Raw genomic sequence first — 27,621 nt, 5'->3', positions numbered from 1 at the left:
ATTATAAACTCATCTGTCTGTAGTGTGTGAATGAGTGTGTGTGTGTGTGTAGAGAACGGCATCCACTGCGTAAAACCTGCTAGAGTAGTTGGCGGTTCATTCCGCTGTGGACCCCTCAAAAACCAGGGACTAAGCTGAAGAAAAATGAATGAATGAATGAATGTTAACAGCTCTGGGTTTTCGCCAAGTGCTCTGTGTTTACTAGTGGAGCAATACTGGCACAGATCTGACTCCATACTCTCGCCACGAGCAGCTCAGGCTGTTGAGTATAATGAGCGCGGTGGCACTGATAAACATTATATAATCATCATCATCACCATCATCATCATCATCATCAGTATTATCAGGCTGATTAATATGATCTATAATGACTGGTGAAGTGTTCAGTCTCACCTCTCTCTCCGCTGTCCGCGTCGCTCTTGCTGAATCCCACTATTCTGTTCATTCTGTCCTCGGAGTTGTTGAGCAGTTTCCTCCGGCGGATCTCCGCGCGTCTCTGTGCGGCGCTGCGGGCGCTCTCGGGCTCCTGGCCGGCCTCCATCGCTCTGATCACGGCTTTTGTGCGCAGATTCTCCGCCGTCAGGATGAGTGGAGCTTCGCGAGTGTGTTATTGATGAGGCGGAGCTCACTGCGCAGGCGCGTCTCCTGCTGATGACGAGCAGCTTTCAAAATAAAGAGCGAGCTCACAGACACCACCGCGGAGACTGAGCTACACACACACACACACACACACACACACACACACACACACTACCGGAGAATGAGACTTTGCCACTATCTGTTTAAAGCACACCGAACATTATGACTGATCAATGTGTGTACCGAAGGTTATACTTAAGTTTACGGTATATTTAAGGCTTTGTTAAAGATCTTTAAATGTCTTTTTCACACACACAGAAAAACAGATCAGACTCAACCAAAGTAACTATGCTTAAACAAAACTGACATTAACTCTCATAAAAACCTTTAAAAATCATGTAAGGCTATGTATGAATCACCTTCAGCTATAATACATACTTATGATATAATTATTTCAGTGTGGTTAAACTTAAGCCAGATATACTTCTATATCAGACACATTTGGGCTGAAAATGCATATACTTATTCACCGGCCACTTTATTAGGTACACCTCACAAGTTCCGGGTCAGACCCATTCTGCCTTCAGAACTGCCTTAATCCTTCATGACAGATTCAACAGTATACTGGAAATATTCCTCGGAGATTTTGCTAAATATTGTCATGATAGCATCACACAGTTGCTGCAGATTTGTCGGCTGCACATCCATGATGCCAATCTCCCGTTCCACCACATCCCAAAGCTGCTCTATTGGATTGAGCTCTGGTGACTGTGGAGGCCATTTGAGTACAGTGAACTCATCGTCATGTTCAAGAAAGCAGTCTGAGATGATTGAGCTTTATGACATGCTGCGTTATCCTGCTGGAAGTAGCCATCAGAAGATGGAGACACTGTGCTCATAAAGGGATGGACATGGTCAGCAGCAATACTCAGGTAGGCTGTGGCGTTGATGCTCAATTGGTACTAATGGACCCAAAGAAAATCTCCCCCACACCATTACACCACCACCACCAGCCTGAACCGCTGATACAAGGCAGGATGATCCATGCCTTCATGTTGTCTGAGCCGAGCATCTGAATGTGTCAGCAGAAATGGAGACTCATCAGAGCAGCAACGTTTCTCCAATCTTCTATTGTCCAGTTTTGGTGAGTCTGTGTGAATTGTAGCCTCAGTTTCCTGTTCTTAGCTGACAGGAGCGGCACCCGGTGTGCTCTTCTGCTGCTGTAGCCCATCCGCCTCAAGGTTGGCCGTGTTGTGTGTTCAGAGATGCTCTTCTGCAGAGCTCGGTTGTAACGAGTGCTTATCTGAGTTACTGTTGCCTTTCTATCAGCTGGAACCAGTCTGGCCATTCTCCTCTGACCTCATCAACAAGGCATTTGCGCCCACAGAACTGCCGCTCACTGGATATCTCCTCTTTGTCGGAGCATTCTCTGTAAACCATCTGGTTGTGCGTGAAAATCCCAGTAGATCAGCAGTTTCTGAAATACTCAGAGCAGCCCGTCTGGCAGCAACAACCATGCCACGTTCAAAGTCTCTTAAATCCCCTTTCTTCCCCATTCTGATGCTCAGTCTGACCTGCAGAAGATCCTCTTGATCATGTCTACTTGCAGTAAGCTGCTGCCATGTGATTGGCTGATTAAAAATTTGCATTATTGAACAGTTGTACCTAATAAAGTGGCCAGTGAGTGTATATACAATATAAGATCCACTGTACACGTGTGAAAGAGCTGCATGTTTCTGCCAACTCTTTTAAACCCATTAACTGTTTTCAGTGTAAATATAATAATAATATCAATCAAAAATATAATAAAAGATAATAAATATCTATCAGAAATAATCAGATGTGATAAAAGCATAATATACATTTATCATATGCGAATATCTACAACATGGTAGTGAAGCATTATGCACTGAAGAGTGTTGAGTTCAGGGTTAAACTTGTGCTTCAGGGTGATGCTGGTTTATATTCACACATTCAGACTTTCACCGTCTTAATACAACTTTCTTATAAATAATATTAATGTTTGCAAATTATGAAAAGTGAAAGGACATTATCAGACAATGACTATCACAGCACTGCTCATTCAATTAAACAGTGCTGATGTTGTTTTACTTACATGTGATTTCAGACCCAACCTGTGTAAAGCAGCGGTGAACAGTATAGAGAGCGTCACAGGCTGCTCAGAGCAGTACATCACTATAACTCACCGTCATCATCCTGCTTTAGTGAAGGCTGAGTGTGTGCATATAAACTAACTGTACCTTGTGTGTGTGTGTGTGTGTGTGTGTGCATCAATCCTAGAGTGCTGCTGAAATCACAGTAAAACTGTAGTGTGTGTAGATCAGTGATTGGAGACTGCAGTGTTTCAGGAGAGCAGCTCGGGTCTCCTCTTTAATGCGCATCTCATTCCCAAAGTCCACATGTACAAAACTGCAGAGGATTTACAAATCAGCTCAGCACACACACACGCACGCACGCACGCACGCACACACATGAACTCATCCAACAAAAGACTGGGAGAGCAGACCGTCTGTGTTCGTTTAATGATGTGAACAGTTTTTACTAAAAGTATTCTCTGAATATAGCTTTATCAATATACATGTTGAAGATCACAGTCTGCCCACATAAAACATGATTTACTTACAAAGCCTTACTTCTGCAGAGGCGTTCGTCCAGCGCGAGGCGGACGCAGAGTCTGTGATCCGCATAAATTAATCAAGACAGACAGACGGACTGAGCGCTGCGCTGCGTTATAAAGATCGTACAAATTCATAAGAAAGAGTCTTCCTGCATCACCATCCAGTGGAAGGCAATAAATTAGAGATGCAGTTTGATGAGCGGCTCTCTGTGTGAGTGTGTGTGTGTGTGTGTGTGAGAGTGTGTGTGTGTGTGTGTGTGTGTGTGTGTCAGTATTGAGTATGTCTGTCTTCATTTGGAGCGGTGTGTGCGTGTGCGTCAGTGTGTGTCTGTGTGTGTGTGTGTGTCTTCATTTGGAGCGGTGTGTGTGTGTGTGTGTGTGTGTGTGTCTTCATTTGGAGCTCTGCTGTTGTAGATGCAGCAGGAACTCGTAGTATGAGAGAGCAGATTCACTGCGGTCCTCGATCATCAGCTGCAGGAACTCAGCCTTCAGTGGAGACTCATCTCTGCACACACACACACACACACACACGGACATTACTACAGTAAACAGCACACTGCTGACACAACATTATGAGCAGAACATCACTGTATGCGTCTGATGAGCGGTACACAGAGAGTGTGTGTGAGTGTTCCTGCAGACTGTTTTCAGTACAGTAGTGAGCAGAACTAACCCAGCTCATTCCTGTGCACCATTAGAGGCTGCTGGACAGATTCACACACACTGCTGGGGTTAAACCCCTTATTGAAGTGTTTTCTGCGTAACAGGTCCCCTTTAAAGACTCCCACTCCAGCTGTGTTTGAGTGTGTGTGAAGTGTGTGTGTTTGCGTCTCTGACCTGATGACGTGCAGCAGCGGGTGAAACGGCCTCCGCTCCCGCAGCCAGTCCACAAACGCCCGCATCCGACACGACTCTGCAGTGTCCAGCTCGGGAAGCTGCGTCTGCGCACACACACATGCACACACACTAATCAACTCTGAACACTCTACTACACACACACACACACGAGCATGCAGTGTTAGAGGAATCAGGGTTTAATGTGGAGTGAACAGCACTGCGCACGTCTGAGACCACCAGCTGCTGTGGGAGACACTGACTGCAGCACCAATCCTCTGCCTGGAGTCATTACTGTAGACTGAACTACACGGACACAATATTCAGAACAAATAAACTGCAGGAATCAAAACACCAGCATCATCCAGCGTGATCTCTATAGCACCAAGGAACCGCTTGAACATGTTCTGAAGAGTCTTTTCTGAAACTATGCTATTTAAGATCAAGTATCTCAACATTTCCCAGAGTTCTTCCTCGGGTTAAGCATGCTCTGTCTCCGTCTCCAGGTGAATTTCAACCTGCCTATAGTTTTGCCTGTTCATACTGTATCTAATATTCAGGTCAGGACTCTGTGCAGGCCATTTCATGAGAGGCTGTATTTTCTGGTTGTATTATAATAGAGCAGGGCTGTCCACACTCGGTGCTGGAGGGCCGGTGTCATGAAGAGTATAGCTCCAACCCTGATCAGACACACCTGAACCAGCTGATCAAGCTCTTGCCAGATCTACTAGAAACTTCCAGGGAGGTGTGTTGAAGGAAGATGGAGCTAAACTCAGCAGGACAGCGGCCCTCCAGGACTGAGTGTGGACACCGCTGAACTAGAGAAGTCTTATATAACATCACTATACACTAAATCAAGCAGCAGATGGTACTGTGGTGGGCTAAGACTTCAGCACAGCGCTGCACGTTGAATTATTGTTGTCTGCATGACTGCTGGACGTCCTGTAGTGAGCAGCAGTGGGTTCACAAATGAAGTGTGTATGGTAAATGTGAATGTGTGTATGCTCAGCGTACCATGTTGAGAGGAATATTAGCGTAGCCGTCCACTCCCAGCACCTGTGTGAGGAAAGCTGGATTACAGTTTCTCCCAATCCACAGATACAGGACCTGAAAGAGAGCAGAGCGTGAGGGAGGAGCCACAGTGTGTGTGTCAGCAGAATACTTCACCCTGATTGGTCAAATCCAGCAGCGTGTGCATTAATGAGGATTTATCCATTCATCTTACCCGTATGTTCAGGAGACCACATGTACTGTTTTTCAATATTCTGACCATATCTCTATATTGATTACTCAATTTGTGTATCTAAACACTGGCAGACCCCCAATACATAAAGCACTTTGAGTTTTATTTGTGTCAATAAATGCTTGTTATTTGTTTATTATATTTTATACAGATGCACTGGCCTGTGTGTGTGTGTATGTGTATATATATATATATATATATATATATATATGTGCGAGTATGTATGCAAGTGTGTGCATATATTTCCCCACACACATCACATTTCATATAATAAACTCATCATAAATAAACTCATGTCAGATTCAGTCTGATATTTTGTACAGAATATAGTTATTGCAAATATTAAAGTATTTAAATCCAGTTTCAGCTGATCATGGTGTATTTTAATGATCATGTCTGTGTACATACTGATCCACAGTCCATGAGAAAGGCTGCGTCTCGGCTCAGCTTCTCCACAGACAGCTGCTGCACTCGGGGCTGAGGGATCGTGCAGTCATTCACATTCAGCGCACCCTGCACAAACACACACACACACGCGCACACACACACGCGCGCACACACACACGCACGCGCACACACACACACACACACACACACACACACACACACACACACACACACACACACACACACACACACACACACACACACACACACTATATCAATATCTGACACACTCAATAACTGAAAATATTAAGATGATCAGCATGCACATCAGTGATATCACAGGCACATCACCATACGGTGAATAATCATCTGTTATTGACACTTTTAGAGTGCTGTTTAGGAATATTCAGACGGTATTTGCACTGGTGTTTATGAATCTGGAGACAATCAATCAGTGTTGGGGAAGCACATCACAAATAACCAAAGTTACTAATAATAGGACTTTAAGTAATGAGTGAAGTAACGCATTACCTGAAAAACAGTCATAATCTTTAAGAAGGCAATGTGAATTACTGTCAGTTTCATTAATTATCTATTAGAAATAAACGGCTGAACTCAAATGCAGCAGTGGATGAGAGACTGCAGGAGCAGACAGACAGCAGGACGCTCTGCCTTACATTCCTGCAATGCTGGACGCTCCTGATTATTCTGAACACATGAAGAACAGGAGAGGGGGATTACAGTCTGATTTACTGAGCTCAAAACACAAACACACCGTCATTCATCTGCATATACAGCATGTAGAGCTCTGGCTCAGGAGATTACAGTATCCTGCACTGATGTGTGTTATGTGGAGGTTATTCAGTGCAGAGCTCCTCTAGTCAAACAAGAAGAAAACCCTGACGAGCTCCAGCCTGATGCCAGGGAAGGAAAAGTAACCTAAAACACAATATTCACCACAGAAAGTCACCAAGTAACACAACTAGCTACTCTGTTGGGGAATATCCTCATTACTGTAACGCATTACTGTCAGATGTAAGTTTCTCCAACACTGATGTGTCCGGCACAGACTCGCTGCAATCAACAGAAATCCACTGCAGTGAAAGCGGATCAAACGCCCTGAATAGACTGCAATGAGTCCAAAATGGAGACTTCTGACAGGGACTAAAGTATGAGCACTATCCCTGTGTGTGTGTGTGTGTGTGTGTGTGTGTGTGTGTACTGACCTCGTCCGTCAGGTCATCGACGCGGTACAGGCTGGGGTGTATGCTGAGCATGGCGTACGCCAGCGGCTGCTGCTTCAGCTGACACATGCAGAACATGCGCTCGTCCAGTCGTGTGGCGCTGCTCGTGCCGAACGCTTTCTGGAGGAGCAGCAGGACGAACAGTACGATTACACTCTCATACTTTCACATTAGTGTTGATTTTAAACTGCTGTTAAATTTGCTGAACATTTCATTTAGTTTCATTAATGGTTCCAGTTCCTCGTGTGCTGTTCAGACCGACTCTCTTTAGGTTACGCTGCTGCTGTTTCTGCCCTATTGACTTCCATTATAATCACATGTACTGATAGTGAAGCCGTGACAGCAGCTCATCCTGCATTACTGAGTGTTGATCACCCGTGTGCTGCATTAACTAACAGGGATTGGGCCTGAATGTGTTTATAATCGATGAGTTATTATTGTGTTTTAGCTTGAATAGATCTGTACATCAGTTCACTACCCAAAGCCTAGGTGGTGTGTGTGATGTCATGTGTGAGCGAGCGAGTGTGTGTGTCATACGTGTTTGAGCAGGGCCAGGATGTAGAGCGGGAATAGACGCAGGCATGCGGGCGCCAGCAGACCCGGCTGAGGGACGGTCAGCACTGAGCTGCGGTACGAGGAGAGCATATCCACTGCAGCGTTCACCAGCGCATCACGAGCATCCGACACACTCGCCGTCACACTGCGGTCCACAGCTGAGCACAGACACACAAGACACACACCAAGAGAGAGAGATACACACACGCACGCACGCACGCACGCACGCACACACGCACACACACACACACACACAGAATTACTCAGTGACTCTCCTGATTCAGGCACAGTTCCCTCAACTGGACCTCACTATTCAGCTTGTGTTCAACACAAAGGAAGATACTCTGAAGAATGCTGCAGAATGCGTACCCATGCTGGCCAGCAGAGCAGTGATGGCCTGAACGTCCGCTCCAGCGAAGATGTCGGACAGAGAGTTGACCACAGGTAAACAGAGTGTGTGAACACGGATCCTCCGCTCTCCTGAGGAACATAGAGACATGGTGAGCAACACACACACACACACACTCAGACAAGCACAAACACATGCATGCACACACTCTTACAAAATTTACACATAGACAGACTCTCACACACACTCATGCATACAAAGACACACTCACAAATCCTTATAAGCAAACACTTACACACACACACACACACACACACACACATTTGCTGGATGTAAAGAGCAGTACAGCATGTCAAAAGACAGTCACGCGCACACACACCTTTGCTGGAAGTGTAGAGCAGCGCGGCCTGGAAGGAGACGGTCTGCAGGTCCAGCAGGTTCTCCTCGATGTTCATCTGCACGGCGAATCCAGCGTCAGGGTTCACATTAGCCAGAGACAGCAGATCAGTGGAGCGCACGAAGAAGTTCCCATGAAACGTGTGTATGGACAGACCTGAGACAGACACACACACACACACGCACACGCACACGCACACGCACACGCACACGCACACGCACACGCACACGCACACGCACACGCACACACACACACACACACACACTCTTAGGTCTGCACAGCATATGGCTTCAGCAGTCACGCCGCAGGATCTGCAATGCCGAGTCTGGATGTGTGTGTGTGTGTGTGTGTGTGTGTGTGTGTGTGTGTGTGTGTGTGTGTGTGTGTAGCCTTCAGAAACTGCACCGTTCCAACCCTCAAGGTGCCGTGAAATGAAATGAAGATCTCAGATGTCAGTATCAGCATGCTTCATGTATGTAATGAGTTTGATGTGTTGAGCTCAGTGATATTAGGCTAACGCTATTGGCTGTTTATGAAAAGGGGGAGGAGCTACTCTATGTCCCACCCTCTATTCATGTTTCAGTTCAGATCAGGTCAATGAATAATACAGCACACTTCTGAGCACTTCACAGGTCCTTTACCAGCCTGAAGAGGAGCTAAACGAGCGCTGTTGTAGTACAGCTCTATTTGACACCCTCAGTGAATGAACACGGGCCGACAGAGAGGCAGATCTGCATGTTATAGGCCAGATTAACATGTCAAAATGTGAATGTCTGAGAATAAACAGCTTATTACGTCTTCAATCATTTGGAGCTGTGATGAACAACCACTAATAGCACAATCTTTATTAGCAGGAGATTAACAGAATATCAGAAATATTGAATATTCAGTGCTGGACAGAAATTAATCCAAAATACATTTGTTTTGCCATAATATAAGAGAGTGTGTGTGTGTGTATATTTATGTATTACGTATATATAAATACACACATGCATGCATTTATTTAGGAGATAATGTTTATTTATATTTAAATATAAAATATATATTTATATGACTTAATTATAAATAAATGTAAATATCTATGCAACAAAACTTGTAGAATTTAGTATGTCTGCATATGTATCACATGTACATAAAATACACACACACACACACATATATATATATATATATGATGTCAAAACAAATCTTGATTTTGGATGTGATTAATCACGATTAATCTTTGCCCAACAGTAAATAAATGGTGATTCTCTGTATGTTGTTGTGCCTGTAATAACAGTATCATGTTCATTATAATATTATACTGTATTATTGAGCATGCGTGTACACACCTTTAGTGCAGCGTATCCTCATGACGGCCTCAAAGCCGATCTTGCGCGTCAGATATCTCTTCAGATCCTTCTGGAAGCGCTCCGCCTGAGCCGGGTTGTGAAGCGTGTGGTATGAAGGGTAGTAAAACACACTTCCAGCAGAGTATCTGGATATACAGCCTGCAGGAGACACCAATGAGACACAGCTCAGCTTAAAATAAACATGTTCCCTTCAGCCTGCTCTTATGTTTACCTTAAACTTACAGGTGTTGCATAAAATCACCCTTAAATGTTTCTGTAAGTGAATTGTCACAGGACGTCTAGAGCAGTGGTTCTCAAACTTTTTTCATTAAGTACCACCTTAGAAAAAAATTGTCTCTCCTAGTACCACCTTACGACGCAATTTTTTAACCAGTATTAAAAATAGCGTCATAGGCCTAATTAAGCAGCTACAGGTGTGCACAGTTTAAAAACGATGCAGATTAATTCCTATTATTAAGAATATGTTTTATTATCAGTCACTTTAAACATTTGAAATAGTCTGAACATTAACTGTGCTTGCAGATAAAAAAAAAAAGTTTTAGTTAAAATTTGCTTTTAAAAGTTCATTAAAAAATGGCGCTGTTCTTAAAAAGTAAAAAGAAAACTGCTGTACTTAAATCTAAAGTATTCATTGTAGCCTATTCATCAAAAGCTGGAGATGTTGCTTTTACCTTATAAATATAGGCTATATGTCACATTCCTACACTTTCAGACAAATCTTGAAATATATGTTAAATGTACATGACATGGTTCATACAGACACAGCCTAATGAAAATCAATTCCAGCACCTATTTTTTTTTTTTTTTTTTCAAGACTGACATGCTATGTATTGAAGACCTGAAAAGTATTCTCAGCAACCCATAAAACATTGCATAGGAATAGATACAAATAAAAACATAATAATAGTATTTATTAATCATATATTAATAATATAATAAACCTGCACTAAATGCTTGTGAAATCTTTTTTGTACTCAAGTAAAAATACTATTACGCTGCTAAAATAACACAAATTTTAGTAAATAATATTAATATTAGGTAAAAGTACAAAGTACTCTTTTAAAAAGTACTAGTTGGTTACTTTTGAAAAAAAAAAATCTGATTTTCATTATGAAATCACTTTTTTTTACATGGAAACCTGATTGAATGGTTTAATTGCTTAAATCCCAAAGCTACATGTACAGGAAATTGCACTAACAAAGAAAGTATGGTCGATTTTTCCTTTCATGACAATTAATCTTTTTCAATAGCACTGGCAAAACTACCAAATAATCTTTAAGGCCATAGAGACACTTTTTGCCCATTTTTTAAACGATATTTACAAGCTTTGAAAGGTTTAATTGAAGTATATGGTAAAAAGATTTGATTTAGCCCTTTATTTACATATTTTACACTATTTTTCTTTACAATATGGCAAATTTGTTTCTTAAAAAGCTGTACATCACATGTAGATTTTATTTTACATTTAACCTAATCTAAAATAGAAACTTTAAAAAAAATACAAGTACACTGTCAGTAAAAAAAATAAAATAAAACAAATGACTTCATTTTACTTGAGGTATTTGAAATGAAAACACTACATTTATCAAAGCAGTGCTTTAAGAGCCTTATTGTTAATTTTGATAAATAAACAATAAGTAACAACGGATTGCTTTGACCTGTAATGCTTTAGGACAGATCAGAATACAGCTTAATGTATAAATCACACAAATACCTCATCCAGAAACATTTCCAGCATAATTATTTTGTCGTAAAGAAAAAAAAAAAAATCCCCCTTTGCTAAAAGTAAGTTTCACTTCACAACACAGCCAAATAAGAAGACCATTAGCATTGTCATCGATCATGTATCAATCTATTTCTAAATACTTGATAACTTTGAATACTTTTGACTAAATTTAGTCAAGGAACAAAGATAAATAATGTCTACTTTAATAGAGGAAATATCGCGATTGTATTCTATCTGAGCACGCAGGCGATCATGAGAGCACTTGCAGTTCATTTGAAAAAAAGCATATTTAAGAGCTCACATATCTGTTTTAGCGATTTGCGTACATGAATGCGCTCTCGTGTTTAAATAAAGCACTCGCCGCATTTGCAGAAATGAGTAATTGCGCAATACCTCCATTCCCGCGCCACCATTCAGAATGTATTTAGAGGAGTGACAGGTCAGAGGCGAGTCGACTGGCTGTCGGAGAGCGAAACGTGTTTGTAGATCATCAAATAGGCAGGAAATATGTCCGCGGTTTAATTACTCTGCTAGACATCTCTATAGTGAAAACATCCGAGAAGCATTATTCCAACAAAACATTTGTTTTTAAGTTGTTTTTTCTGTCTCTGCAACACAGAAAGCATTTGTCCCGCCCTTACATTTCACGCAACTAGACAAGGTCGACTGTGATTGGCCACTTTTCATGTCAGTCAAATCACGCTTCAGAATCAATTCTTAAACTTCGGGAAATGATTTATAACAGCTTATGACACAATGCACTAAAATAAACACTCTAAGCACAGCGTTGTGATCGTACGCTTCACAAAACAGCCAATGCTGATCACATCAATGTTATATTAAGCATTAAAGGATTAAAAGTGTTAATTGTTTCTTTCATTATTCAGCGGTTCCTCCGCGTACCACTAGGAGGAAGCCCACGTACCACTAGTGGTACGCGTACCACAGTTTGAGAACCACTGGTCTAGAGTTTTCCTTCAATCTGTTTTTCTGACATTCAGTGTAAGGCTGAGAACTTAAACACCTAATGATTAAAAACCGCTACCAGAATATAGATGTGATCACCCAGCTCGTGATTTAAATTTAAGGTTGCTAGGGTGTCCTGAGTGGTTGCTAGGTGGTTTCTAAGGTGGTGCTAGGCAGTTGCTAAGGTGTTCTGACTAGTTGCTAGGTGGTTGCTAAGGTGTTGCTAGGCGGTTGCTAGGGTGTTTTGAGTGGTTGCTAGGTGGTTGCTAAGCTGTTGCTAGGTGGTTGCTAGGGTGTCCTAAGTGGTTACTAAGGTGTTGCTAGGTGGTTGCTAGGGTATTCTGAGTGGTTGCTAAGGTGTTGCTAGGGTGTTCTGAGTGGTTGCTAAGGTGTTGCTAGGCGGTTGCTAGGGTGTTCTGAGTGGTTACTAGGTGGTTGCTAAGGTGTTGCTAGGCGGTTGCTAGGGTGTTCTGAGTGGTTGCTATGGTGTTGCTAGGCAGTTGCTAGGGTGTTCTAAAATGTTTGCAAGGTAGTTGTTAAGGTATTCTGAGTGGTTGCTAGGTGGTTGCTAGGCGGTTGCTAAGGTGTCCTGAGTGATTGCTAGGTGGTTGCTAAATGAGTCCAGCTAAACCTTCAGTAAAGTGAACAGTGCTACCTCACAGTTCTTAATATAAGTGTAATTTCTGTGCTGCATGCTTGAAGCTGTTGGCCGTTTGTGTGTGAACGTGCGCATGCAGATGCATCGTGTCACAGTGGATGTAAGATCACTCTCATCACAGCCGTCTACTGATGATCATTACAGTAGGACTCACCCAGAGAGGACAGATCACAGTACTGAGCGCTCAGCAGGAACAGATCCACCGCCACATGCTGACCGGAGCAGTCCAGAGCCAGCTTCTTGTAGAAATCTGTAGCAGGACTGAGATGCTGGATGTCCTGCAGCGGAAACACAGACAGAGAGAACATTAACCCAGACTGTTTGCATGTGTGAGTGTGTACATGTGTGAATCTGTGAATGTATGTCTGTGTGTGCATGTGTATATATCTGTCTATGTGTGTATATCTGTGTGACAGTGCATGTATGAAAATAAATATATCTGTATATCTATGAGTGTACAATAATGAAATAAAGCTGCATCACAGCTTGAACTAAAGCAGAGATCTGCTGACCTTGGCCTGTGTCTTGGTGCTGGGCTGTTCTCTGGGTTTGAGCGCCCCGATGCCCAGCGTGGGCAGCTGCGTCTGGAAGAGCGAGATGCGACCGCCGGTGGCCGACAGCAGCTTAAAGGCAGCCTGCAGCGCCGGGCCTAGAGCGGAATGAGTCTCCATCGTCTGACGCCACATCTGCGGCAAACTGGACAGAAGATCCTGCACCAGCTGGAAGAACACACACACACACACACACACACACACACACACACACACACACACACACACACACACACACACACACCTCAATATATTATAATAATGCACATGCACAACACTGATGTCATGGGCACTTCAAAACACTGTGCATTTCTATTTATTATTCACATTTTCAGAGTGTTTAATTAACAATATTGAGCTAGTGTTTGCAGTGGCGTTCATAACAGCAGCAAATGCTGGAAGATCTGATACTTTATTAAACATATTAACACATGAACATTACTGAAATCTTGCCTAATACTTGTGAATAAACAGACTGAAAGTTCTGTGATTATTCACAGGGCTACTGTACACTCACACTGTGCAATAATAATCCTGAAGGATATCACTATAAGCATCAGCTTCTTCTTAAAGGCAGAGGTGTTGCTACAATCCATTTGTTAAAATGAGTTAGTTAATTAAACTATGCTCATAATAAGAAATATCTAAGCTTTTATTAGTGATGTCAGCTAACTTTACCAGTGTAAAACTGAGGTTATTTCTCACTGATGATTTAATGCATTACCTGATGTCTACTAATGAGGCTTTAGTGTAAAGCAGGGGTGTCAAACTCAATTCCTGGAGGGTCGAAGCCCTGCACAGTTTAGTTCCAACCCTGCTCCAACACACTTACCTGCAGGTTTCAAACAAGCCTGACGCACTCAATGAGTTTGATCAGGTGTGTTTAATTAGGGTTGGAACTAAACTGTGCAGAGCTGCGGCCCTCCAGGAACTGAGTTTGACACCTGTGGTGTAAAGTGTCAGCTGTTAGACTATATAATAGTTTAATTTGTTTGCAATACACTAAGTATTTCTGTGTTAACGTAACCTGTTTTCTCCACTCATGTCAATGTAATAATAATAATGATAGTAGTGTATATTGTGATAAAACATTCAGCAATCAATCACTACAATAATAATCTGACTCTGTCATACGCCTCATTGTTAGGCTATTGGTGCACGCAGGGAGGAGAACTCAGAATAGAGACTAGCATATCTGCATGACTGCAGTTTACTACAATTTAATTTATATGTGGAATTATGCAAATTACCCAGAACAAAGAAAGACCTCATTAACATGCATTTAACCATCAGTTATGGTGTTTATGAAGCGTCTAGCGTAGGGATGGGAAGATTAACCGATATGTATCGATACGCGGTCATGCGCGTGCACGATGCGAGTGCATCGGTTGAGCAGCAGAGGATGAATGAAATTTTGGAAGCAAATCGAGATACATCGGTTTTTGCGAGATGCATCGATTTTTCCGAGATACAGCTTATATTTTTAATATAGAATGTATTTTTTATTTATTAACAAGTGTTGTCAATCTGTTTTTGGCGCATAATTTAATCGACCTACATAAAGTAAGCCTTAGCAACGGATTTGCGGATGTGCACACTCTACAACTCAGTGTATCAGGTGTGCGGATGAAGCTAGTGGAGCGCCCTCAGAAAGCGCGAGAAGCAAAACAAACATTTTATTCCCCACTGAGTTTTAAATCTAAAGTATGGCAAGCAACATTATGGATTTAAGGATGGACGACATGACAGGACAGATGCAATTTGCAAAATGTGCCGCGCATCTGTAAAATACGCGGGCAGTACGACTAATCTGAAATCTCACTTGAAGCGGCGCCACGGTGTTGTTGTGAAAGCATCTTCCAGTGTTTCTGCATCCCCGGCTTTCGCACTGCTTCAACCAGCTCCAAAAGTGGTGAGAAAAGCATTGCAAGTTTTTTTTCCATGCGCAACAGTTCTGCTCGCTCTACGCCAATAACGAATGCTATTGCATTGTTCATCTGCAAAGATATTCAGCCTAGTGTCACGGAGAACGAAAGTTTTAAACACCTCCTCCTGTTTATTTTTATTTAATTATAATAATAATAATGATATTAATAATAATAATGATAAAAATATTGGGTGTCACAGTGGCACAGTGGGTAGTTTGACCACCTCACAGCAAGAAGATTGCTGGTTTGTTATATTTTTATTAGCCTGTTGTTTACAGTGACAGTGATGTTTCAAAGCAGCATAACACTGCTAGTTCACCACCTTAAGTTTTGAATAATCAGTGGCAAAATATATCTTTGTAAAACTTGTTTTCATAGTTGAAAAGTTAAATCACAATTCTTGTTGTGCAATGCTACATTTATTTATGTTGAAAGAGTGCAAATATATACATATTTTTTTAATATATATTGCACTTATACATTCTGTTTATCTTGAAAATACTTAAATAATATGTGCTATATGTTCTAAAATGGCCCTCTACTGTAAACTGACACTCTGGCTCTGAGAGAAAAGCCAGTTTGTAAAAAAAGTCTTGGTTTTGCTTGGTTAATAAATAATCAAACTCATTCAATGGCACAGCATCCTCTTTCACATCATCTCATAAACTTGATCTAATTAGTTAGTGCTGAAATATCGCATCGTATCGTGATATGGGTGTGAATCGTATCGTGTTGCATCGCAATATGTCATAAATGTATCGCTAATATATCGGATCGTATTCTTTGTATCGAGATGCGTATCGGATCGGCATTATAGCTTAGATGCCCAACCCTAGTCTAGCGAGGTCTGTTTTATGCAGGATTAGTCCATAATTTACTCTGGTGTTTGTGGAGTGTGTCCTGCACATCCGCTCACCTCTTTACACTCGTTCAGATTGACTAAAAGGCCGTCCTGTGTGGGCAGAAACACGTCTGGGGGAGGAAGAAAACACACGTCACGTCTGATCTCCTGCATCTACATCAGCTCTGAGCTGCAGAAGTGTGTGTGTGTGTGTGTGTTTACCGTCGATGTCGGACACAATCAGCATCTGCGGGCGTGAAAGCCCCTCCTGCAGGCTGTAGAAGTGGATAGTGCTGTCGAACGTGATGAAGCCGATCTTCGTGCGCGCGTCTCCGGGAAGCCTAAAACACACACACAAGTCAGAGAGAACACACACAATAGTCAGAGACCACATACACTGGTCAGACAACACACACACTGTGCTGTATGTGCGGGTCACCTACGAGCTCAGGTTGTCCAGTAGAGAGCGGCAGACCGCATCCAGATAGCCCGTCTCCACTGCATTATGGGATACGTCCAGGACGAAGAGGTAAACAGCGGGTTGAGGCGGCCTGAGCTGCGGGGAAAGAACAAACACACCATCAGTGTTGGCCAAGAAGCGCCAAGAAGAGACTAGTGTGCAAGCTTTAGTGACAAACTACTACTTCAAGCATCTTTAGCGAAGCCTCTCTACTTGATGGTTGCTCTGTGCGTCCACCATATTTGTAGTTTATTTACACACATTTGTAGTTCTAATCATGTCCACTGACTAATGTATTGTGGGTAATATTAGCGTTTAGTGTACAGACACTTCCACACTTCACATTTCTCCCTGAAACTGTCGAGCATGCGGGAGGCTTTGGCGTACTCTTCAACACACTGCAGCTCCACAGTAATTCTGCGCGACAATACTGTTTAGGACTGATGCATGCACGAGTCTGAGAAGCTGATTAATGGTCTGATTTACACAGTTTGCACAGAAATCCTCATAGAAAGCGAAGTACAGCAGAATACATCTGCATTTATGTGTTAATGATTACGGCTCGTATGATCTGAAGTGATTTAATTAGACCATGTTTAAGCTGAGCACCTCTCCTGTGGAGCTCATACATCATGCGCTGATCAGCAGGGGGTTGACCAGGGTTAATTTCAGAAATGGAGCGTACCATATATTCTGACGGAGCGATGAACTCAATGGTGGCGTTCTGGACCTCCGGCCTCTTGTGAGGAGCTCCGTATGACTTGCTGACGGGATTATACATGAACTCCTCTGGGACTGAGAAAAACACACATGTACACCAGTCAGAGGGGATTTATGCAGCGTTATTAACACACACACACACACACACACACACACACGCACGCACGCGCGCACACACACACACGCGCACACGCGCGCACACACGCACACGCGCACACACACACACACACACACACACGTGCTAGGGCTACACAAAAAGTCGCAAAATTACATTACTTTATTAATTAATTTTCTTTTGGCTTAGTCCCCTTAATCATCAGGGGTCTCCACAGCGGAATGAACTGCCAACTAATCCAGCATATGTTTTACGCAGCAGATATCTTTCCGGCTGCAATCCAATACTAGAAAACACCCATACACACACACACATGCACTACAGCCAGTGTAGTTGATCAGTTCCCCTATAGCGCATGTGTTTGGACTGTGGGGGAAACCGGAGCACCCGGAGAAAACACAGGGAGAACATGCAAACTCCACACAGAAACACACACTGACCCAGCCGGGACTTGAACCAGTGATCTTCGTGCTGGATGGTGACTGTGCTGACCACTAAGACACTGTGTCACCCATCACAAAATTACAGTTAAAGCTATAACCGTATATGCAATGTACATAACACAGACGTGTGTGATGAACTACATGTTTAATTCAATGGTTATCTAAATTTAACCAATCAGATGGGGTCCTACTATCTTTAGCCCCGCCTCCCCAGTAGCTGCTGCCCTGCTATTGGCTGGAGCAGCCCACAGCTAAACCCAGAGCAGAAAAATAAACACTGATGATGGAGAATGACAACAGCCAATCAGAGTCAGAGTATCTGCTGAGGTTTTCGCTCGGTTTTAAAGACGTTTGCAGCTCAACAATTAGTCTGAACCTGTAAAAATATATCTTACCTCTTACTGTTACAATAAACACATTATTTAAAAACAGCGAATAAAATTGCACTTTATAGGAAATCGTTAAAAAGTCAGATTTATTATCGCAATACTCAACAATATCAGTACTTTTCCAGTATTGTGCAGCCCTAATGCAACACACACGCACGCACACACACGCACACGCACACACACACACACACACACACACACACACACACACACACACACACGCACACACACGTACAGACACAGATGCACAACAAACACACATGCTGCACACACACTCACCCTCATTGATTCGGTGACAGAGGTTGCACTTCCACCTGGTTGGGCCCACGAAGGTGACGAAGGGGTTGATGTAGGTCCGGCAGGAGCGGCAGCGCACGATATTACTGGAGGTCACCACGGGCAGTTGCTGGAGGAGCAGATCAACCAATAATAACACGATCATCATAATAATGTCAGATCATTTACAGCTGCATTACATCTGATAAAATACTCAGAGATGCAGACTGCACATAAATAAGAGTGTTGCAAATCTCACAAGAACCTACAAGTGTGCAAGAGTTCCCCAACTAACAGCTGAAGACACCAAAACAGCTGCCTAACAGTTCAGTAAAGGTAACACACGCAAACTCCACTCAGAGCTTCAAATGCCCCAAACCCCTGACGCTGTTCACTCAGAGCGGTTTCATGTCACTTATAAAACTAAACCCTTCAGCCGATTGGATGTTGATATATTATTATGTGTATTTTAACGTTTAAACACACACCCAAATCCTATAGTGCGCACCCTCACACTCATTCAAGTTCTATGTACAGAAGCTGATTGTTGGTTGTTGTCTCTTCATCACTATGGAGCCGTCGTCAGTCGCTTTATATCCATTACACAGTACTTTTAAGCCAAGATAAAAGCAAAGCATAATCCTCTCCAACAGCTCGTCAGATTTCAGCGCCCCCTGCTGGAACTATGTATATGAGGAGGATTGGGTCAGTGTAGATGTTATTATTGACTCCTCTCATAAAAAGATTAGAAATATGGTAGAAGCACAAGAGAACATCTTAATGATCGCAGACAGAAGAGTAAAGTACAGCAGAACCATGGGAAGACCAGGAGGGTTGACGTATGAGCACAGCTTATATCACACAGTGTGAACTTCAGCCTCACACACGCATCAGTGTGATAAAGGCCAGTTCTGTGCTGAAGGGCAGTGATGATCAGCTCTGTGTGTGTGTGTGTGTGTGTGTGTGTTGACTTACAGACAGGTCCTTGAAGGGATGCAGCAGCAGGCCGAGGGGCAGCTTAGCCTTATTCAGCAGAGCCTGAGTCTGAGGGATGCTTGTCAGCGTACAGCGGAAAACCCTGCGGACACACACACACACACACACACACACACACACACACACACACACACACAGGGTGAGCAGAGAGCACAGGTGAGCAGGTGTACTCCAGCAGCAGGTGTGTGTTCTGCACTGACTCTGGGCTGCAGTTCATCCTCTGCAGGTCCTGTGGCAGACAGGGCAGCGGCGGCGTCACGGCTGTGTGTGGAAGCAGATTGCGCTCCTGCAGCAGATTCAGCACCCGTAGCGCCTCCGGAGTGTGTGACTGCAGACTGAGCGCAGCCAGAGACGGACTCAGACCCGCCTGCACATGCACACAAACAACATCTCAGAAAAGTCCAACAGCAATGAAGAATCATCTACTGAGAGCTGACACGTGTGGTCACAGCTGTATGACTGAGGCATTTCTCTCTTTTGATTTTACTAAATGGCAAATAATTGATGTGCATTAACAGGATATGATGAAACTAACTACGACAAGAGAGTCACCTGCGCTGTGCTTCAGCAGAGTTCCCTCACAGAAAGATCAGCAGTAGGAGAAATTGATGGATTTGTGCTGATGTTAGCATCACTGACCCATAATGATCTATGCTGCAATATCTGTCAGCTGTTTGTGTTTTTAGGCCTACATTATGATTGATGACAGATTATTTAATGTGTTTATTTTTTGCCCTCATAGTTTAATGCCAGGCTGTGTACAGTCAATTTTAGGTGCAATTAATGTATAAACTGAAATGCAAAGATAAGTTATAAACAGCAGAAGTGAAGGAATAGATTTTCCCCACCAGCAAATATTTATTCAAGCAAAAGAAACAGACAGCAATTGTAAAAGCAGACAGTTATGCTCCATAAAGCCGACACTAATGACGCAATCTCTGAGGAGTATCCACACGATAGATGCAAATGTCACTGGACTGTAGCTCTGACAGAGACATGAGGGTTTAAATGACTGAAACAGCAGCAGTGCAGAATATGGAGCACAAGCAGGGCTGAGTGATCTGGCCTAAAATCAAAATCTGGATTAATTGAACATTTTAACTGCATTATGATAGATGACAGATTATTCAATGTGTTTATTTTTTTGCCCTCATAGTTTACTGACAAGTTATGTACGGCAAATTTACACTCACATATTACGAGAGAGAGATTTTGAATGAAGGGTGCACATCATTGCTGAACAGCAAACAAACAGTCACTATTTGCCTATAAACCTCTGGAAACAAAATTAATCATTTTTTAAAGTTTTGTATATTAAAAGTAGAAAATAAGCAGAATCTTTTCTAAATAAAATAACATGTATATCCTGTAAATAAATACTTTGACACTGCCTTTCTTGCATCTTCAGTAAAAAAAAAAAAAGATTTAATGTAAATAATAATGTTATTGTAATGTATATGTTCTTAATATTCCGTCCCAAGGCATCTCTGGTGCAGCTTTCAATCATTGTTAATGCAGTGCAGACGTGCAGTTACAGTTTTTGAAAGCCGCGCAGGTCTGCGACCGCACGAAGCCTGTGCCGGACCATATCCATGCGCTCAACACAGAAGTGTAAATCAGCCTTAACCGAGTGACTGCACACGCAGCAGGGAAAATAAATGAAAAAATGACCTGTTTCTGAGCAGCCAAGTCATCATCATTGGGTAAATTTAGAGCATTTAACAAATCACTATTTGCTCAAATAATAAAACCCAACAAGTGTCATCAAGACTTTCAGAAAGAGCGAACAAAACTGATAACGGCAGACAAAAGAGAAAACAACGTCAGATAATAGCAGCGATACTCATATCTGTGATAGCTGCAGCTGCTCTTCTGTGTCCACATCACTGCTCGGTGAACAGCGCTGACCGTTACAGCCAATCACATGAGCATGTGAGCACAGTGACCAATCACAGGCGATTGAGAACTCGCTCAACAAGCAAGCGGGATAATGTTTACATCTGTGTATTTGCTCTGAATGCTCATGTGAGTATTGTGTGTTTTAATTGAGCAGGTACACTTCATATATCTGACATCATATTAAAAGACTAAACTGTATTATTTTGTGAAGTCAACTATAAAACTGCGTATGGAAAGCACCACCAATGCGCCAAGATGTAGAATTAAACTGAATTGATGCCATGATAATTGTAACCACACCGTGAGAGCAGTTCCCTACAACACACTGCTGAGGGTGCTCAAAGCTCCTATGAGGTGCGGTTCACTAGTGACACACTGATACCTGCTGAGCTGACGGAGGAATCTGTCCTGCCGGATGAAACTGTCCTGCAGATGGAGGAGGAATCTGCGCTGTGGGATGAATCTGTCCCATTGACGAAGGTTGAATCTGTCCCGGCGGATGCTGAATCTGCCCCACTGGAGGTGTATAACCCTGCGCTGTGCTGTAACCCGGCTGCAGTGAGGGGTATCCACTGCCCACCGGCCGGCTCATCTGACCAAGGTGATACGGCCCTGCTGAACAACACACACACATACATACACATGCACACAAAATCAGCTATTTAACACAACAGCAGTGCATCATGGGGCAGAGCCGAGGAATGAGGCTACACTGACATCAGGCCTGAACACCAACCGAACCCAGAACAACCATACAAACATTTAAAGTCAGTGTGAAATCAAAAGGCACAAAGTTAATTTTGCTACTAAATATTAATATTCTTTAAGTGAACAATTCATCCGTGCAGGTTAATCCACTGTAAATGAAGTGTGTTATAATAATCAGAATATTCAGTCTGAGCTTCTGCTTATGGGTTTGGATTGGCTGCTTATGTTGACACCAGTTTGAACTTTAAACAATATTCTTAACCACGCCCCTCTTACTCTTAAACACACCTCTCTTACTCTTAACCACGCCCTCTTACTCTTAACCACACCCCTCTTACTCTTAACCACACCCCTCTTACTCTTAACCACACCCTCGTACTCTTACCCACGGCCTCTCACTCTTAACCACGACCCTCTCACTCTTAACCACGCCCCTCTCACTCATAACCACGCCCCTCTTGCTCTTAACCACGCCCCTCGTACTCTTACCCACGGCCTCTTACTCTTAACCACGCCCCTCTTGCTCTTAACCATGCCCTCTTACTTTTAACCATGCCCCTTTTACTATTAACCACGCCCATCTTCCTCCTAACCACGTCCATCTTACACTTAACCACACCATCTTACTGTTAGTTTTAAACAATGTGAATGATAGGAGAAAGATAGGCCCACCTTAGAGGAGGGATTGCCCTACGCTAAATTACATACAGCTCCGCCTTAAATGGAACCATACAGTAAAGGAATGATCCGCTTCGTACACTACCAAACTCATTCTGCAAGGGGATTGTTTCGAAGCTTTAAGCTTTGTTTCTCCCATCACTGCTATAAACCAATCAGTGTCCAGCAGTAGCTCCGCCCTTTAGTACCGTACTGCTGTGCTAGATACCCTGACGGTTGGCTGCAACAGTTCTGGAAATTCTGATAGTAGAAATGGTGAATTTTACTGAACCGCACAGCTCCGTGAAAATGAGTAATGAAGGCTGGTGAGTGTAAAGGCATCGCTTACCATCACTGTGTGCTCCAGTGGGTGGGGGCGGGACCGCAGCTGATGCTGATGGAGGTGGGACACCAGCACGTGGAGGCGGGAGAACTGTGGATGTAGGTGGAGCACCAGCAAAAGGAGGCGGGGCAATGGTGGATGGAGGTGGGGCAGCAACAAAAGGAGGTGGGGCAATGGTGGATGGAGGTGGGGCAGCAGCAAAAGGAGGCGGGGCAATGGTGGATGGAGGTGGGGCAGCAGCAAAAGGAGGTGGGGCAATGGTGGATGGAGGTGGGGCAGCAGCAAAAGGAGGTGGGGCAACAGTGGGCGGAGGGACGGTCAGGGGTGGAGTTCCTCTCATGGCTGCAGGTGGAGGACCAAACGTCTGATGCGGAGCCATGACATTCAGTGCAGGTGGAGCTGTGGAGGATGGAGCACAGTGGGCTTTAGACTGGACATCCACATAAACACATGCAGATAAACACAGATAAATGAATTATGGGTCGTTTGCCTGCTGCTTTTACATGTAGTGCCAAACTTAAGATTTTGATCTTCAAATATAATATTGAGTGAATATTAAATAAATATTAATAAGCAGACTGAAACTGTCATTATAGAATATTAGCCTGGTTATAGCTGATTCATGGGCTAGCTTTAATCTCTGAAAACTCGGGATGTGATGACTCCACGAGATGAGACATGAGATTGTGTTCACAGGAACGAGATGAGATTTTTACACTTTAAAGAAATCCTGAATGATGAAACATATGAATGGAATAGTATTATTAGAATTTAAGTATTTTGCTAATATATGAATGGAAAATAGATAAAAAAAAATACAAAATGCAAAACAATTCAGGTGTTCTTTATAATCAACTTGTAATGAATGTGTTTTCATTTTTTTATGCTTGCAATTTCCATAATTGTTCCCATCATTTTATGCATGCAATAGTTTTATTTAGTTTACATTGAATTTTATGCAATGAACATGCAAACACGGCTAAATATTTGTTAATATAGAAATGGAAAATGCCAAACTCTGACGGGCGTTCCCCTGTAGAACTTCACAGTATTTACATTGCAGATCTTGATGGTCAATTCAGATTTTGAGACAGTTTCTGAATTTACTTGTTGACCTGACTTGCTTACATGTATTATCTTTTAAAAGGAGACTCATATCCGACTGTCTGCATTACACAGCACACGGCGAAAGGTGCAATGACCAGGAAAAGAAGAGTGGGCGCTGACCGACAGCTGATAATAAAGGAGCGCTCTGTTCTCCATTTCTGTATTCATTCTGTTCGCACGGTTTCATTCTTTACTTTCTTTTTGAAAAGCAGTTTTATTATAGTTTATAACAGATAAGTTCTCATTCGTCCATCTTCTTTTAAGATACACATGTTAATGTGTGTGTGTGTGTACCGGCTGTGCTCTGGAAGACTGCTGCTGTGCTGCTCCAGCTGCTGGGCTGCTGTGTGTGCTGGTAGTGGCTGTTAGCGTGCGGCGGGGGTGTGGGTGAGGCCTGTGGTGGGCCGGGCAGCACAGGCCTGTGATTGGGCGAGGCTGGCAGTGGGCTGTGTGTGCCGACAGGTGAAGGCTGGTGCCGGTGTGTGTTGTAGCAGCTCTGCGGCCCCGCTGGCAGGCCTTTAGCGGGAACACTGCTGATGTAGCCCGGCTGCAGCGGCGGAGCCATGAAGCCCGGGTTCAAAGGGTAAACTGCATTCTGGGAAGGACCTGCGGCACAGAAGAATAATCCCCAGTAAAACACACAGAGAGAGCACACTGGGTTAAACTGGTCATCATAGACGAGACTTGTAATCAGATTAGCCGGAGAGCAATGTAATCTTCATCTGGATGGACACCTACTGAAGCTCTGCGTTCAGTCAATCAGCAGACGCTTCAGTCCAAAGAGCTGAGGAGGCATTCAGACATTCACCAAGAGCAGGCAATACACACAACTGGAGCTGATACACAGATATACAGACGAACTGTCAGTGCTCAGAGAATCTAGTGCTGGAGTAATGAGGGGGAGTGTGTTTACTACAGAGAGTAGAGTGTTTCTACAGGTGGTTTGTAAATCCCACTCACCTGCGTGAGGCGCACTACAGAAATGCACAGTGTTTTATTTATATGGGCAATTCTGTGCAAATGTCAGCCGTACCATCAATAAAATAATAAGGTTTCCACCAAAACAGCCAAACCCTTTCTAGGCTTATTGAGTAGGCTTGTGTTGTACAGCAGTGGTTCTCAAAGTGAGGGTTGTGGGGGATTGAAGGGGGGGGGGGGGGGGGGGTCGCTTGGTGATTTCCAAAAATCTGTTTATTTTTTATTAAACCATAAGAATGACCATATTCATCCATAACCTACTGAAGAGGACAAAATTGTTGTTTATAGTTACTTCAAACTAAATAGTTACTATAGTAGCTTATAGTTACTAGTTCTATTGGACTGCGACCCCTGTGCTGGTCCATTAGTCTCATGAACAGAAGAGCAATAAAGTTCACACAAAAATCAAGATTCTGTCAACATTTAATCAACCTTTACATTTTTCAAAACCGGTTTGATTTTCCTTTTTTCCTTGTTTGCTATGATCATTTATTCCTTATTTCACATAAAATTCTGATTTATTTTAATTTAGATGGATGATATTCTCAACTTCTGACACAACTATCCTCAGTCATCTGAAATGACATTTACTGACTCTCTATTGCAGCTAAAATGTTACTCTACGGCCATTGTAAGACTTTGTAAACTATCTTTTCATAAAGAGACCACAATAGTGTTGACTAGTGTTTGAGCTTTATAAAGTACTTTTCTTTGTAGTTAAAATGGACAAACTTAACTGAAAACTGCAATCCTTTGAGAGTTTACATGTTGACGGTGTTTATCGGGTCTAAAATAAAGGGTTCTCCTTATTGGAAACACATAAACACTTTCAGAAATGCAGTTTATGAAGACCCTTCAGTTTAATTTATAAATGTCTATTTACATTCAAGAAACTGTACTGTGTCCTGACAGAACATCACATGACTGTAATATCTGGACAGCTGATACAGCATTCAGGGCCTGATAAACCACATCAGCAAGTGTTTAAGGGGACAGTTCTGATGTACTCATTATTTACTCTCCCTCGAGTGTTTCCAAACCTTTCAGAGTTTCTGTATTCTGTTGAACACAGCAGCAGATATTACAAACAAGCTGAAAACCTTTGACGTCAAAGACAAATCCCATGGAAGTCAGTGTGATGACTGTGTGATGATTGTGTTCAATGCAGAAACTAGTAAAGAGCAAGTTAATGGTGGCAGAGTGTTTATTTTGGGGTGAACTGCTCCTTTAAGATCACTGGGTGTGTAAATGTCTAACAGATAAACATGTATTCACTTTCACTTATCTGTTTAAAACGATCCTCAACTATGACATGTCAATTTATCGACAGTACAGAACTTCCACGAGTGTGTCAGTGTCACCTGTTCCACACAGCCGATACCTGACCTGTCTATACTCGTCCTCAAATCACTGACAAGACCACAAATCACGGACTAACGTTAGACCACAAACTGATCACTGACAGGTCTGTTAACCACACACTTATCCTCAAACTAACAGCTGACTAGTCCACAAACCACAGACTAGTCCTCAAACTAACCGTTGACTAGTCCTCTGTGCCCGGGAGTTGCGTCATGAGTCGGCGGACTCACCGAGCGGGTTAAGCCGAGGCTTTGGAACTCTCGGGCGGGTTTATCTGAACTTTACCCCCCGGCTTTACTCGGGTCTTCACTCGACACTCAGTACAGCTTATCTCCAAGAAGGGGCCTAAAGAGCGACACAGAACCCCACACCGGACAGCACACTCACCGTTCGCGAACGAGTCACCGGCGCCGTTCTGGGGCGCGAACTGGCCGCTGGACATCCTGGGACACCGGGGATCGCGGCCGGGGCGGGTGTGTGTGTGTCGGAGAGCCGCTCAGAGGCCCGGGGATCCGCTCATCCTCACCGCCTGAACTCTGACTGAGAACCAGCGCCTTCCTCTAGCGGAAGTCCAGCGCCAGATCCGCAGGCGCCTGCGCACTTGGTACACGTGGCATTTCCTGTGGAAGCGCCAGATCGTCCGGACTGGAAACAGCTCGGCCAGCGGAGCCGCAGCGCTGGTGTTGGGGAGGCGTTTAGTGAGGGACTCCTGCGGGGAAATCCAATATTATGATAAGTGTGGTGAAATAAACACATGCGTTTATAATTTCTGCCACTTCACTGTTATTTTGGAACAATAGAATATAACCAGAGCCTTTATATAGTTTACTCTCTATTTAAAGAAATTCCTGAAAATTAGTTACATTAAACAGTTCTTTTTACAAATTGATACAACCCCTGCACATTTTCATTTTCATTTA

General features: G+C 43.2%; 3 protein-coding genes across 13 annotated transcripts in view; all 3 read right to left on the bottom strand.

Moving 5' to 3' along the window:
* camlg (calcium modulating ligand) overlaps positions 1–640 on the bottom strand; it is a 3,942-nt gene extending 3,302 nt beyond the window's left edge. For 5 of the 6 annotated variants that reach the window (XM_087299448.1, XM_087299451.1, XM_087299449.1 and 2 more), the window contains exon 1: positions 394–640. In XM_087299448.1, the coding sequence (XP_087155574.1) occupies positions 394–541 (148 nt within the window). In that variant the 5' untranslated portion in view covers positions 542–640. The remainder of the gene's footprint in view (positions 1–393) is intronic. The other variant, NM_207090.2, reaches the window with a different exon arrangement.
* Positions 1–27,243, bottom strand: part of sec24a (SEC24 homolog A, COPII coat complex component) — a 113,345-nt gene extending 86,102 nt beyond the window's left edge. Inside the window, exons 1-22 of one of the 6 annotated variants that reach the window (XR_015520860.1) lie at positions 27,089–27,243; positions 24,656–24,967; positions 23,261–23,653; positions 21,929–22,161; positions 19,848–20,014; positions 19,627–19,729; positions 18,655–18,781; positions 17,394–17,503; positions 16,692–16,804; positions 16,471–16,589; positions 16,324–16,379; positions 13,441–13,647; positions 13,083–13,206; positions 9,558–9,716; positions 8,209–8,382; positions 7,850–7,960; positions 7,463–7,638; positions 6,908–7,045; positions 5,703–5,807; positions 4,445–5,158; positions 4,055–4,193; positions 3,094–3,722 (exon numbers count right to left, since the gene is read on the bottom strand). Coding sequence is in view for 2 of the 6 variants with exons in the window: in XM_087301987.1 (XP_087158113.1) it covers positions 3,608–3,722; positions 4,055–4,158; positions 5,066–5,158; positions 5,703–5,807; positions 6,908–7,045; positions 7,463–7,638; positions 7,850–7,960; positions 8,209–8,382; positions 9,558–9,716; positions 13,083–13,206; positions 13,441–13,647; positions 16,324–16,379; positions 16,471–16,589; positions 16,692–16,804; positions 17,394–17,503; positions 18,655–18,781; positions 19,627–19,729; positions 19,848–20,014; positions 21,929–22,161; positions 23,261–23,653; positions 24,656–24,967; positions 27,089–27,143 (3,294 nt within the window). In the remaining 4 variants the exon portion in view is untranslated. Of the gene's footprint in view, positions 1–3,093; positions 3,723–4,054; positions 4,194–4,444; positions 5,159–5,545; positions 5,808–6,907; positions 7,046–7,462; positions 7,639–7,849; positions 7,961–8,208; positions 8,383–9,557; positions 9,717–13,082; positions 13,207–13,440; positions 13,648–16,323; positions 16,380–16,470; positions 16,590–16,691; positions 16,805–17,393; positions 17,504–18,654; positions 18,782–19,626; positions 19,730–19,847; positions 20,015–21,928; positions 22,162–23,260; positions 23,654–24,655; positions 24,968–27,088 lie in introns of those variants that run through there. The other 5 variants (XR_015520861.1, XR_015520862.1, XM_087301987.1 and 2 more) reach the window with 5 other exon arrangements.
* The window catches only part of ddx46 (DEAD (Asp-Glu-Ala-Asp) box polypeptide 46), an 800,847-nt gene that overhangs the window by 19,305 nt on the left and 753,921 nt on the right, over positions 1–27,621 (bottom strand). The window lies entirely within an intron of this gene.

The sequence above is a fragment of the Danio rerio genome, chromosome 21 (assembly GCF_052040795.2).
Source record: "Danio rerio strain M-AB ecotype USA chromosome 21, GRCz13ab, whole genome shotgun sequence".
NCBI lineage: Eukaryota > Metazoa > Chordata > Actinopteri > Cypriniformes > Danionidae > Danio > Danio rerio.
Note: the sequence above shows the minus strand (reverse complement) of the source record. Positions and strands in the feature narration are given on the sequence as shown.